General features: G+C 38.6%; 2 protein-coding genes across 4 annotated transcripts in view; both read right to left on the minus strand.

The window, feature by feature from the left end:
* Nucleotides 1-6,631, minus strand: part of LOC138049832 (centrosomal protein of 128 kDa-like) — a 54,421-nt gene extending 47,790 nt beyond the window's left edge. The window contains exons 1-4 of one of the 3 annotated variants that reach the window (XM_068896283.1): nt 6,390-6,631; nt 2,606-2,987; nt 1,039-1,131; nt 415-492 (exon numbers count right to left, since the gene is read on the minus strand). In XM_068896283.1, coding sequence (XP_068752384.1) covers nt 415-492; nt 1,039-1,131; nt 2,606-2,923 — 489 coding nt within the window. In that variant the 5' untranslated portion in view covers nt 2,924-2,987; nt 6,390-6,631. The remainder of the gene's footprint in view (nt 1-414; nt 493-1,038; nt 1,132-2,605; nt 2,988-6,389) is intronic. The other 2 variants (XM_068896286.1, XM_068896287.1) reach the window with 2 other exon arrangements.
* A 3,026-nt stretch (nt 6,632-9,657) lies between these two features.
* Nucleotides 9,658-14,985, minus strand: LOC138048864 (N-acetyllactosaminide beta-1,6-N-acetylglucosaminyl-transferase-like). The gene is made up of 2 exons (XM_068894978.1): nt 14,391-14,985; nt 9,658-12,966 (listed from the first exon to the last, which is right to left on the minus strand). The coding sequence occupies exons 1-2, from the start codon at nt 14,601-14,603 to the stop codon at nt 11,797-11,799; spliced, it is 1,383 nt and encodes a 460-aa protein (XP_068751079.1). The 5' UTR covers nt 14,604-14,985; the 3' UTR covers nt 9,658-11,796.
* Nucleotides 14,986-15,000: the final 15 nt, after the last annotated feature.

The raw sequence follows: 15,000 nt of genomic DNA on the forward strand, positions 1-15,000 counted from the left end.
TTCCTGTCAACAAATACCAAAAAAAGATCAATCGTATGTCAAAGTTGGTAGAAACGATGTTCATTATATTAAAGTGCCGAGATTTTGAGTAAGACTTTGAAGTATTTTCTGTTTCAATTTTAATCGTGAGTTTACATTCAATGAACAGTGGATGAAGAAGACTTCTCAAGACTCAACTTTGGATTTCTTTGGATTTCTTTCAAAAAAACTTTTTTTTCCAAAATTTGAGCTGCTATTAAAATTCAGGGTGCAGCTTATTTGTACCTGCGGGTGTGAACAGTATGTCCAAGGACGTCCTTTTAAATTAGATATTACATACGTGAATTAAGACAAAAAAGCAATGTATTATTAAATAAAGACATCACTGAATTCATTGTTCTATCATAAACAATGCTTGATTCTTCCATCACTTACATCAGATCGAACATCTTCATCAAACCGCACAGGCCCTCTTTTCATTGCTGGTCTACCACGCTCATCTTCAGATACGGACTATTCAGAAGAAAAATTGCGGTCAAAAGTTTGCATTTTGTTTTGAAAATTATCAATAACCTGGTACCAGAATGGTAATGAGAATATCTGGATTAATAATGAGCTACAGGCTAAGAGTGCTGATGATCAAGGATGACAGGGTAGAAAGGACACTATAGGAAAAATGGCACAAAGGCCTTATTAAGCGTGCCAAAGGGTTACATTAAGGATGGTGAGTACTATTGTTATTGCGCCAGAGATGAAGAAAGCATTCTTTGAAATGTTTTGGAAAAGCTAAAATTCAGAATAATACTAGTTGATCTAAGGTTCTGGTGAAAGAAGTTGTTTTTGAGAAAAGTCATCTGACAGAAAAGCATAAAAAGCTTCACCAGAACAGGTAATAAAAACACTGCCTCACTTTTGCATTTCTCACATTGCTTTGCATCATTGTATAGGTTTAAGATTTAATGTTAGCAGTAAGGATTTTGCAAATTTCAATTCTAATGAATTGGTACTAAGAAACAGAATGGAGAAATAGCAAAAGGAAAAGTATTGACATAAGCATACCTGGGATGATGGAGGAGTAGCAGGAAGGCGTCTTCGTCGAGAAACTCTCTCTCTTCTAAGAATATCAGCCGACTTTTCTAGCTCTGCCCTAAGCTAAAAACAGAAGCAACAAGTGGCTGCCAGCTTTAAATGTAAGTTCAGCCCCTTATATTTTATACTAAGGGAGGAGAAAGTGGGGGTTACGATAGGAAATTCCTTCATTAAAACGATGTGATCAAGAGTATTCGTAGACTTTCGAAAAGTCCTTCGTCTAGATACGCGCGGAACGAAGGACTTTTCATACTTGATTGGCGCCAATTTAGCGACCCAAAAACGGGTCGCTGAGCTAGGCCAATCAGAGTAGTCCTCGTGGACCCCAGGGGATAGAGTTGTCAATCAAAATTTGCCACACGCAATGAAGCGTGATTTTCAAACATGCTACTAAGGCCACCGGATATTCCAAATTACGCGACCATCAGAGGAAAATAATTGAAGAATATCTGTCTTGCATAGATCTGTTTGTGTCTTCTCCAACCGTAGCTGGGAAAAGTCTGACCTTTGAACTAGTCCCATACGCTTTTGGTCGTTTACTTGGAGTGGGTGGCAATGCTATCGTCTTCGTAATTCTTCCACTGATTTCACTCACGAAAGATTTGGTCTCTTGCCGGTCGCTATTTAGGAGACAACACATTTAAAATCTTAAGTATAAACGGGTGTCTGGAAGTCCCGAGGCGATTCTCAACGACTATCAACACATTTTTCGTCGAATGGAACAAAAATTTTTAAAATGCATGTGTATTCATCGACGAGAGTCATTGCGTCGCTAAAGATGGTAAGCTTAAGTTTCACTAAGATGTATCTTTTAATCCCGGTCTAGTACGTCTCCTACACCAGAAGCGTACATGATCTTTCATGAGTGAAATCAATTGACTTTCTTGACGATTCGAAGCTTTCCCTTACTTGCTAATCTTTCGAATATATTAGTCTTTCGCTTCTATCAGCACAAATCACGGCACAAGTGTTGGTCCAGAAAATACCACTGGAGATCTCCTTTTCAAGCGGCGACTCGAGATTGAAAAAAAGCTTTCGTTTTATTTCATCTTTGTTTCTGATACCTTTAGCACAAAGTTAACAAATTTCCTCTTTCGATTTCGTAGAAACAAACATGTGCGACTGTTTTCATCGGATGGCGCCGTCAAGTTCAGGGCTTGCGAATGACGTCATCCTCTTTTTGGCGCGAGACGCAAATGAAAACTTTGCAAGCGAGACAAATCGACCTCTCGCGACTTCATCGCTCGCTCATTCACTTCGCGTACGAAAAATCACGATTCGCTCGCCGAAACATTTTCTTCTGGGGTTATCGTGAGGTCGACTTGTGGCAAGTCTAGAGTATTCGTAGTTGCTGCCTCATTTGGCACTCTACAAAATTGGTTTTATCAAATTCAAATAGCTAGCAAAGCTTTTTATCATCTGTGTAAACTTGGTTCTTACTTAAGAGCCACAGATAAAAGTAGAGATGATAAGATAGAGACAGCACAATTTATTGATGTATAAATTAAACTTATTACTTCTTCAACTCTGAACAAACCTTTGCAATTTCTTCATCTTGCTCTACATTGATATCTCTGTAATGCTCCAGCATGCGATCTGCGGTAGACAGAACCTCTGTTGTTGCTTGCAATGATGCCGCCAGGTCGTCAACTTTGTCTGCCACCACCCCGCCCATTCTTGACCTGCCTGTGGCTGTACGACTTGCATGCCGAGGGGGTGAGGCAGGTCTAGAATATGGTTGGTGTAGATGACTTACACGAAGCGTGCTTCTTCTTGGAGGACGACTTGATGCCACGGGGGCATCATAACTTGCACTGTCATCAGTTTCATCCCAAGGACCAGAGCTTGTTGCCATCCATGAAATGCTAATCACATCTCATCAAGAACAGCATAAGTAAAGTGAATCTGTACAGCAATACCTACAGATTAAATAAAAAATATCTTTACCTTTAAATGCCTCCGTCATGCTAATTAGAATCATAAGCCACTTCAGCTTGGTTGATTGTCATTCCATGACAGAATCGTTTATTTACAATGATCACATTTGAACAATGAAAAATGCAAAAAGGACCAGTTCTAAACAGAATCTCAAATGATGTTAAATGATCTTATTAGAAGAGAGAGTTCAACAGGTTTATTATACAAAGATGGCTTCACATCAATGGAACTCCTACTGTTTTTGTAATTTTTTTTGGCAGATGTCAATTTAAATTGTCCACAAAAAATTGCTAGGAGATGAAGTGCTTCATTTTCCCTAATACATATCGAAGCCATGCACATGGTAAATTTGACCTGAGTACAGTTTTAACTTGTCAAAAGTGTGATTTCAAGGTAAATATATAACAACCTCTCCATAACAGTTTTAACAGCACAAAACAACAAAACAATACAATAGTTAATTTATTTACCATAAATACAACATTTTACATCTCAAGATGGAATTGAAATGAAATTAAGGAAAAAATAAATGGTGAGAAAACAGGAAAGAAACCACAAGGCTTACAATTAGTCAGGTTTCATCAATGAAAATAAACTAGTCTATCTGATATAATATTACAACATGGACTAATAGTAGTTAACTTTGACCTGATGCATGTGTACACACACATACACGCATACACACACAAACAGATATTAAATGATTTAGTTAAGTTAATTACAGCCTTACTGAAGTTAATACTTAGTGAGAAGAAATTCTTTAAGCTTGCTTTTAAAAGAAGCAGAGGAGGAAGAACTAGTTAAATCTCAGAATTCAGCGAATTATAGAACTTTCGACCTCGAAAGTAAATTGAAAACTTCCTGGAGTTGGTTCTGCACAGTGGCAAGTGGAAAGACTGAGCATTCCTAGTATTATAATCATGGATTAATTGATTATTCATAAAAAAGGGTTATTGAACAACAAAAACAAAGGCGTATTTTAATAGTATTTTTAATTTAATTCAATGAGATCATATCAAAGTGAAGAGTAAAGCATAGACAGTTTTGTTATTGGTATGAAGGAAAAACAATGGAGAGATGACATACAGGCAAATTCTTTTCATTGCTATTCTGTGAGGCTTCTCAGGTTACAGCAAAGAAAAAAAAAGAAGTATGATCACAAATAAACAATTCCACAAGCACAATGGATTAACTGTCCACCGTTATTGCTTGACATTACTAAGCAAACATTGTCTCTATGAGCTGCATTGGTATTTTTTCCAATTAATTAGTGCAGTAAGTTAATGGGAAATCAATACGAGCAATTCCTAACCAAATGTGTCGTCAATTCACACCATTTATAAATGCAAAACACAATGCCTTTCTATTACACGTAACTTGTAAAGTAATGCTACCTAAAATAAACCTCCCAAGAGAATACTTGAATGTAAATAACATAAGTGCCTGGTTGTTGTGGTTTCAAAGGGATTTAGAATTCATCAATAGGGTTTCACCTTTTAAAGCTGTTTAATCTTGAAGTTCACTTTTTAATTCAAGTCAGCACGTAAAAGAATGTCAGTTTCATGAAGGATCAGAAAGAAAGAAAATAATCTGTACACGTAAATATAAATTAAATTCCCCATGTTAAAAGAATTAAAAGTAGAAATCAGCCTTGCTATTACAAAGTGTCCTAATATAACACACATGGACATTAGGGTTCTTAACACAGATCAAAAGAATCATTTCGAGCTCAGAAAGCTGTAAAAGAACATCCACCCAATTAAATTAAGGAAGCTTTGTGTCATTAATCACTTTACTACACAAAAATGTACAGTGTATTGTAATGTTCTACACAGAGGGGCAGACCAAAGGGCATACCAAAAACAGCAAGTAATGGACATGTATTCTCTCTTACAATAATCTGCAAGATTATTTGAATGATCGGAAAAGAACACTTTCAGTTTTGAGAGGTTCCTCACTAAGGAGGGAATTAGGCTTAATATAATAAGGCCTTGATTTTAAAATGAGACACTCCTATCAAAAAATTGGGATGATTCTTCATACATGTACCATCAGCTCACTTCACTGCTACGAAGACATCTTGCCAAATTAGTCAGTAAAGTAAAAAAAAGTCCAGAATTCATACATGTATGAAGTTGCATTTAATTTGTTGACTCTATTATGTCTTCAATTATGTAAGATTGCTTTGACTTATTAATTAAGTTCACTGTCACAACCACCTATTTATCTGTTAGCGGAAACTGGCTTTGAGAAAGTCTATCACACAGGCTACTTCTTGTAAAGAATGAAGCACAGGTTACAATCAAATTACATGTAATCAATTAGGGTACACATTTGTTTGAATCAGGGGATAACTAAAGCCAGGCGTCAGTTGTTCAATGGTCAGATAACTAATTATCAGTGGAATAAGTCACTATCCAGCAGTTTCAATCTGGGGAAAGATTTCAGTATTTGCCATGTAATAGTAAATTATTATGCATTGTCTAAGCACATCTAAGTAAAGGAGTGTATGAAAACCTTATGAATGAAGGAGGTAGTTTCTAAAGAAACTGTGGTGCTGCATTGGTGGGGAAGTAGTATACAAAAATTTGGTTTTATCAACGGCGTTGATGATGTAAAAATTGGCCACCGTACAGAGATTATAAAAGCTGAAATTATAAATCATAAATTATAAAAAGCTGAAATTAGAAATTATAAAAGCTGAAATTATAAAAGCTTTTATAATCTCTGTACGATGGCCAATTTACATTATCAACTCCGTTGATAAAACCAAATTTATGAAAACCTTATCCAACGTCTAACGAAGAGTAGATTTTATACTCTGGATAGTGACTTATCCACTGGATAAACTTATACAGCCTTTCGAACAACTTCGGCCAGGTAAAAATACCGTGAAGAATTAATCTGAGGAAGATTATTACAATAAGATAGTACATTAATTTTATACCAGTTGAGCACCATTCCTGCTTGCGCTGTGGCTCGATCTTTCAGGTAGTGATAATTAACGTAACGGAGTCGGATTTCAAAATAAGCTTTGGATAAGGTAAAGAGAAAATGAAGATCCAGGCAAAAGCAATAACTTTATCGAATTAACGACCACAGCATGTATTGTTTAACTGCTACTATTTAAGTGGCGATAAAGGCTTTGAAAAGGTGTTAAAGAAGTTCTAAACTTGCATATATATTGGTGCACACATGATGAAATAAATAGCCTCATCGTCTCTAAGGTTTGTATGAAAACGTACGACCAATTTATTTTTAACAAATAACGTGATGTCCGTTTCTTCAAACATACAATCGACGACTTTTCAGGATAGTATCGCTGATATTGCCATTTTCAACTGATAAACTGAGAATGATATATAGTACGTGAGTTTACTTACCTTGCGACCAATATAACAATTGCCTTTTCCAGCTTTCGCTTTACAAGCGAACCCAAACTTTCACATCGGGTGTATCAGTTCTCTTTTTATACTCATTATCTATAACCCAAGCGCTAAATTCCATTTCATTAAGTTACCTTGTTCTCAATGTTCGTGGATTTACATATTTTAAGCTTTCTTTAGCCGTTAAAAACAAAGAAAACCAGAATTAAATCGAACCGCGCAAAATTATTTACATACTCGGGGTTGTGCTCTCGTTTGGGGATCCGCTGACCATTTACTATACGGACGCAGAGTAAGGCTAAAACAAGACGCCTGTAATGGCGTATCCGTGGAATTCATAAACAATTAACACAAATTGTCCAGTTACAGGGAACTACGGGTCGAGTAAACTTCGGAAACCAGAAAGATAAATCTGTAATTCAACTCGAAGTTATTTGTTGTAAAAACAGAAAGAGGTTATCTCTTATCAGACCGATATTACTGCTATTACCGGTAAATTTGCAAATGAAAGCAACGAGGTCGTGCTTGGTGGTATCAGGATACGGGATACTTAGGTAAAAATTATAGGGATACGGGATATTTAAAAAACCGAACTGGCATTAAAAAAATTCCAACCACAGGAATTAACGGTATACAGGATATTAAGGCCAAAAATAATAATAAGATACGAGACACTTAGATCTTCCCCCCGCCCCCCACTCCCCTAATGGGGCCTCAACAATCAGCATAGCAATACTACTCGAATTTATACCTTTAGTAAAGGTTTTTGAGGAATGTCAGTTTAAGGACGGTGCCTACTATCGCTATTGCGCATACGTTTTGCGCATCTCCAGATACTCGAGTTTCCTATCGGTGATGCTTACTGATACAGGGATATTTTTGCGTGGTTTAAAACTATCCGGAGAAATTAGATCCTAGTAAGTGCTCTTGGTATCCAAAAAGAAAATTGGGGGTATGCATTTTTGAGAGATAATTAAGCTTCAATTTGAGAAAGAACGCCATACATTGCTTTGTATTTTAAAACTGTTTACAAATATTATTCACAAATTATCTCTGGAAAATGCGTGGTTACCCCCAATTTTCTCATTGGATTTCAATAACACTCGTTAAGATCTACATTTCCTTCATAATCATAAACCGGGGCAAAAATACCTTTGAATTAGTAGGCACCGTCCTTAAAAAGGTGAGATTTCTTTGCAATGAATACTGACTGGAGATTGGCCAGTTCATTCGTTTGCTTTAGTTTGTATATAAAACAAAATAGACTAATATTGTGTGTTTTTGTATTTGATTTATTTTTTGTATTTGGTTGTTTGAGGCTATTTTTCCTAATATTCTTTTCACGTACGAGGTGGAATGGATATCTTTTTTTGTTATCGAATGTCATTGACTTGACCTATCACATACTTAAGTGTCTACTATACTAAAGTTAAGCCCGTTCGGATGGGGTTAGTACTTGGATGGGTGACCACTGCGAAGTACCCGTGACAACGATATCTAATTTTCAAGTTAAAACTTGCTTTCATTTTTCATTTTTTTTGGCCGTTGAAGGCTATTTTCTTATCTTCTTGCGTCTTTTTTTAGCTTTTTTTAATTCCTGAAATGGAGCTTGATCGATTTCCACCTCGTTTTCTCTTGTTTCCACTGAAGTCTGTTCATGGGAGACCACTGTGAATTGTCCCAATTATGTATAATTTTACAATTGGGACAGTCTTTCATCTCCCCGGAAAGGGAAGGAGATGGAAGACCCTGAAGTTTCCTCTGAAGTTAAAGGCGTTCGAGTGGGGTTTGAACATCGCAAGATCCGAGTCATTGTTTTCTTTTTGTATTTGGTTGTTTAAGGATTTTTCATAATGTTCTTTCACGTTTTTTATTCCTATATTAGGAGGAATGGCGTTAGAATTCCCAAACAGTGCTTTCTAATAGCGGGTGTTTACTCACAATGGCCAAATGAACACACTGGTTCGATTGATAAATGCTTGGCACAATGGCCGATTGAACAAAACGGTTCGATTCACAAAATGTTTGGCACAATGGCCACTTGAAAGCACTGGTTCGATTCACAAAATGTTTTGGAACGACTGAACAAACTTGTTCGCAAGAAACAGGTCGATTAGAGTATTCGTTCTATGTAATAATATTCACAGTGGAACGCACAAGAACGAAGCAAGATCTAGAAATAACGTTGAAAATTCTTCTTACCTTTAAAGCTTGCCGTTCTCAAAGAAAAATCATCTGTCCACTTCAGCAAATACTTTGAGATGTGAGGTTACTGTGTCAATGGAGAACCGTGTCAGTCCTCGCGAGCGGAAAGGGTTCTAAACTAAATTTTTGCTGAAAACACAGAACTCCGTGGCCGCGTGATTTAACGCGCTTCTTCCACACGTTCATTTCACCAGCTGCAGAGGACTCAGGTTCGAACTCACGAAGAAGGAATTACTGTACGGAGATGTGATTATTCCCCCGGATCCCCAGTTTGTGGGTAAACTCAATTTCCGCGGCGTATGCACACTTGTGACCACGATGCAGGAAAAAAAAAAGTAAGAAAAAGGAATGGGCCCGAATTGTTACCGTGGCTGCCTTTGGCATCCCACTGGATGAGAAAGCGTGGAAAATTATCATTGGTAGCACTAATAAATTTATTAAATACAGCACACTCCCGATAACTCGAACCCGAACCAAAGTCGATTTCCCCTGGATTTCCGTATACATTTACTGCAATATTACCCTCGATAACTCGAACCACCGCGCAGCACCGGTTGAGCACCGGGCTGTCATGCGGGAGGTCGTGAGTTCGACTCCGGCCGCACAACACTCAGGGCCTTAAAATAACTGAGGAGAAAGTGCTGCCTTTGTAATTACATCTGCAAATGGTTAGGCTTTCAAGTCTTCTCGGATAAGGCCTAAAACTGTAGGCCCCATCTCTCAAATAATTTCCATGTTTATTAGTTCCCTGTGAGACGTTTAATAAGGAACCCACACACTATTCGAGAAGAATAGGGGATGAAGTTCCCAGTGTTGTGGCTGTCCTCTGTGTGTATATGGGTGCGTGGGTATAGCAGGTCCCCATCAGCTGAATACCTGCCAATACATCAACCTGCTCAAACAAAATAACAAACTAACCTCTCGCTAACTCGAAGCAATTTTCGTTGTCTTAGAGGTCATCCTGTATATATTTTTACCCTCGGTAATTCGAACCACTTCTGTCAACACGTGACAAATCAAAACAGACAGTGTGCTGCAGTCCATAGCATTTAATTTATTTTGAAGCAGCCGTGTAATCTATGTTCTTTTTTTGCCTTTCACAAAAACGTGTCAGTCCAGTTCAGGTTTAGCTAGTGTACTGTATCTTCATAGAGAGTTGCTGCTTAACTCTTAACTACTGATAACTCGAATTCCCGTTGACTCGAACCGTTTCCAATTTCCCTTAAAGTTTCGAGTTATCGGGCGTCCACCGTGCAGCGTTTCCAGTGTTTTATTTAGCCTCCCACGCAGAGTTTCTGATTCCAGCTGGCTGTAAGCTGTGCTCCAAAGTCAAACGTGGACCGTATAACGATAGCCAGAGGCGCCAACGCGCCATAGTGTGCTTTTGAATCGACCTTTTTGAGCTGCGTCGTTGCTGTACTTGCGACGACGCTTAGCGTTGACAGCTGTTGTTATTGTTATCATGCTAATTTGCATTATAGTTTTCCAAGAAAACGAGTTACCCTTCAGAGTAGTTTGTGACATACAACACAGAGATTGAACCATCCCTCTAAGTAGTTCGGCCAAGGGACAGACGACTTCTGGTTTTGTTTCGTGATACAGCGCATCAATAGAAAAGAAAATAGTTATATGTTTGCTGTAGGTAACTCTAGAGATACATCTCAGAAGAGTATAATGTTTCAGGTTAGGGGCACTTATCATTTTCTTTCTGTTTGATTTTCTTCCAACAGAAAATCGTACAGAAACGCTTGCTATGCATGCCGAGAGTGTTAGATTAACGCCCGCTGGAAAGAAGCTTTGTATCAAGCTGTAACTGAACGTGGCATAGCTATCGTGAAGTTGGTAACTTTTGAGCTGGATTTTCGGCTGTGTTTCAAGTGATTTAGACTCTCATCAACTATGTACTTAAGTATGCCTAGTAAGCAAGCGAGTTAATTAATTATTCTTGGGTTTCACTCAGGTGATCAACGGCCATGTTTTTCAACGAAAACAAAAGAATACGTTAGCATAATAATAGCTTTCAATTCCCGGAGGATTGGATCGGGACACCAACATGGCAGCCACTTCATTGTTTGGGGACACACCAACATGGCGAAGTGGTGAGAATTGACATTCCAACAAATGTGGCCCAAGTTAAATTCCGGGCAGGTTTTTACTCGGGTGGCTCTGCATCGTTTTCCCCTTTTCAAAAAGACCACTGTATAATTTGAATTGAGTTAAATTAATTTGATCTCTACGTGCAGTGTCCTTAAGTAAGTACTAGGGAGTTTAAGATCTACGACGCGACGGCAACGAAAACGTCACAAATTGTGAATATTTAATGAGCAAAAACAATAACTTTGCACGCTCTGCACGTGCATTTTTCATTTTTGTACATTTCTTTCACGTTTTCTGCAAATCTACGACATGAAATTACCAATTCCCAGTGAGAGAACGTGAGCACAAGCGAATTTGAATTTGCTGTCGTAGCTTCAACACCGCACCTCCTAATTCAGTTCCTGGAAAGTTACACTAGTTTTTAGAAGTTAGACAAGCCGACATAATGGTGAAAAAGATTAATTGACCTGAAGTTGCAATTTTAAATGACGTTTTCGTTACCGTCGCGTCACAGATCTCAAACTCCGTAATGCCAGCGCTACTTTAAGAGGTCTTTATACTTAAAGGGAAGTATCACGTCTCTGCTCATGGGCAAACTGTCACGAAAGCCCATTTAATTCCATTGTTATTGAAACAATCGAAAGCACTGATCAAGAAAACGGAAACAATGCCATATAAGTGGAGTTACTCATTGCATCATTTGCTATATGTTATGGACCCACTGCATGCGAATAGATAACTCGTGCGTTATGACAACTCGTACGTATAATAAAATGCTCGACCCGTACAATAAATTCGATGGAAAAAACTATATTTGACCAAATTTGATACTTTCTGTGTAAACCCGCACTATTTTCCATCAAATTTGGGCCTCAGTAATTCAGTGCATTTGCTTTAATACTCTCTGTGATTAAAGAACATCTGGTTCAGTCCGAAACCGTAAAATTTACAACTGCTAGCACCAAAGCTTAGTCATGCGCAAAAACGTGAACCTGCCCCTTTAAATATAGATCATCATCATCAATATTCAAGGACAGACAGGTCCTTCCGGATTAGGGAATAAGAAATAAGAAGAAAAAACGCGGCCAGCTTGATTAGTATTTTAAACTTCACAAGGATCATACCAGTTTATCTCTTTGTTACTCAATGGGTGCTGCCTCCGGCTCTGTACCTTCACATACAGGCAATCAACGAGTTCGTTGTCATAATCAAAATCAATCTTTTGAATAAACAGCATGTTCTCTAATTTTGGCTCGAATAACCAGCTCAAGTCGGCCAAACTAAGAACACATATATCTCGGAGCCAATGCCCGTAGCAGCGATCTTCGGGCCTTTTGGCTTTGTACCACCTGACCGCACCGCGAGTTATAAACTCTGCTTGTCGCCCATCTGGTGCTCCTCCTGAAATACCCGGATATCGGTAAAGCGAAGCAAAGAACGACTCGTCGGCACACCTGGTATCATTCAACCATTCAAGGAAAGCCTTTGCAGGTTCTTCATAAGCCGCAAATCTACAGAATTCCCTCGATCCTGCAATATAAGATGACCCTTTAAAGATTTTTATTCCGTAAGGAGCGGGAGTTTTGTCTTTCCCTGTTCTAGCCAAGATGTAGGCCTCGTGTCCTGCCTGGCCTGTCCCAGTCACGCGTTTTAGTTCATGAACATTTTTCGTTCGCTTTTTTGCTTCATTGCTTTTCACTTCGCAACTTTCAGCATTTGTTCTACCCTTCAAAGCTTTCAGTGCTTGTACAATACCTCGATTACTGTACAAAGGGAAATCTTGACCACATACATTCAATAGATATCGCCAGGGAACGGGATTCTCCAAAAGATCTTCTATACAGTTCAGCTGAGCTCGAACAGTAGACACATGGAGGTAAATCACTTTGACTCTCCGTTTCGTGATAAACACGTTAGGCAAACATCGAACAACGCTCTCGACAGCGTTCACAAATTCCAAAGAAGCAGATGTGTCAATGTGAATGCAGTAGATATTTTGAGGCATGTAAATAAATTGAAGCTGTTTCACTAATAACCCCGCGCCTTTGTAAAGCAGCAGAACATAGGCGAGAGGAAAATGAGTTTCCTGTTCAGTTGGCTGCGAGCTGGCAATTAGCGCAACTATCTCCTGACAACTTAGCTGAGAAAGTGTTTTAAAGACCTCGTAGTCAGAAAGTTTTCGTGCAGAGGAAGGAGGTGGGGAACGACCTGTGAGATTATAAAACAACACATTCTCTTCTATACGACGACTGCAATACTCCAAAGAAGGAACCTGGGTAAAAAATATTAGAATATCAACAATTAACATCGTGAAAGTTTCAACATCTTAATAATAGTCACAGGTACCAACGACAAAGAAACAAAGCCCCTCAATCTATGATTTGCAACATGTCAGCAATACTTGGGGGTGGAAGCGGAATAAGTGGATCTCAGTTATTCATTTTTCCTTCCATGTTTTATTAAAGTTATTCATTAGTGAATTTTTTTCGATATTCTTTTTTCTGTATTCGTTATTCTTTGACGGAACCGTAAAATTCTTTATTCCGAATGTTCTAGCACTAAATATTCCTTAGTCATGTTCTCTTTGAAGCCTTTATTCAATATCCATTATTCCGCTTTATTCCGCCGCATGACAGGTGGCATGAGAAGCCTTCAATTCAATGCTCCAATTCAATGCTGGGCTCCCCTGCTACTTGGCAATTGCCGGTTTTCACTGACACACCATCATCAAAACCATTCAACAAATTAAGTCAAGAATCAAAGAGATAAAAGAAGATGAATATTCAAACAGTCTCACAAAGGTTCAGGTCTGTGCGATGTTTCGTGCGGGATATATTCGAAGAAATGTTTTACTCAAATTTATAAGGCTTTGTATGGAGACGCCATGTTTGTGTCCCTCTCAGGGGCACAAATATGGCAGCCGGAAGCTGACAAAAACATATGTCATCGACCTTTGCTATAAAAAGCTAGTAGTCGTCTTCTGAGGGCTCATAAACATCTATGTGAGTACTTATTCTCATACAAGGACAGTTCAGATTGCAAAATTTTAACGTACGTGATACCATTCTCGACCGCAATTTTTAATTATAAAAGCTTAGAAATTCAACCTTGCTTTATCACAAGACGAAAAACCCTATCAAACTGAAAATTTCTGAAAAGACAAATCTTCAGCTGTTCTAATAACTAACTAAGCTAAAATCTCAAATAGCCTGCGAGCAAGCTCTCTTTCGGGGTGGGTCCTCGCCCGCCCACCCACCCCGAAAGAGAGCTTGCTCGCAGGCTAAATCTCAAAAGGATTGGTAATTCCTTATTTTTTAGTTTTGATGACATCACGTGAAAACCAAAGAACTGAACTGAACTGTGATTAGTGGAAACCTTGAGAAAGTATTCAGTTTCATTTAGTTTGTTTTCGCCCTCACCTCCCGCCTTTCATTGTCGTTGTCAAAAACACATGCCAGCAATTTTCGCAGCATTTTATTTCCATCGAAATAGGATACCAAGCGTATGTTCCAAAATGTGCGCTTAAAATAAAATTGCGAAACCTTATGCGAGGGTATATGAGTTTCGGCATCATTTCCGACAAAAATTGTCAACGTTTAGCAACTATAAAAAAATGTAACTTGATTCAACAGTTATGAAATGTTTTTCGGAGTTCCAAAGTTAATGATATTTATGTTCTTAATGTTCGTAACTCACTTTTGTATGCGAGGGTGACACAAATTCCTTAGGCAGCGAAAAACCCTTTGAAGGTGGCAAGAATTCATCGACTGGAGTGACATTGAAGAAGACCAGGAAGGGTATCATCGTCAGTAACACCAACAATATGAAGAACGGCAGAACCCCTAACTGTCTACAGGTTCTTTGGCACATCACCATCATCATCCTTATTTGATAACGTTTTCTGGCCATTTGCGTCTGCCTCAACTGAACAGACGAAGAGGAACTAGAGTGCGAGCAGGCCCTCGATCTTTCTTTCCTTCGTTGCTCTTGCGACAAAGCTTTTGTGTCTGTGTACTCATTGTGACGGTTGTTTCAGAGTCTCGTTCTGTGGGAAATAACTGTTTGCCGCATTCGCATATACTGCGGTTGGTGTTAACAAAGTGACAAAAAAAATTAGGATGTTATGACAATTACAAAACTATTCGAGAAATACCGAGTACTCGTTAAGAAGATCCGAAAACATTGCTATCCCTAGGTTTCAATCTCGCTATTTAGAACAGTCTGTTAGTTACAGGGGTACCATCCTCTGGAATGCAATTGCATCCAGGCATCCGGACATAACCCGCGCTGAACGTTGGACTCTAGA

This window comes from Montipora capricornis, chromosome 5 (assembly GCF_036669925.1).
Source record: "Montipora capricornis isolate CH-2021 chromosome 5, ASM3666992v2, whole genome shotgun sequence".
NCBI classification, from domain to species: Eukaryota; Metazoa; Cnidaria; class Anthozoa; order Scleractinia; family Acroporidae; genus Montipora; species Montipora capricornis.

Excerpts from the sequence above, each read along its gene's own strand:
- LOC138048864 (XM_068894978.1), bottom strand. The coding sequence starts at position 14,603 with ATGGCCAGAAAACGTTATCAAATAAGGATGATGATGGTGATGTGCCAA. Across the intron at positions 12,967-14,390 it reads TGTCACCCTCGCATACAAAA|GTTCCTTCTTTGGAGTATTG; the intron begins GTGAGTTACGAA and ends TTTTTTACCCAG.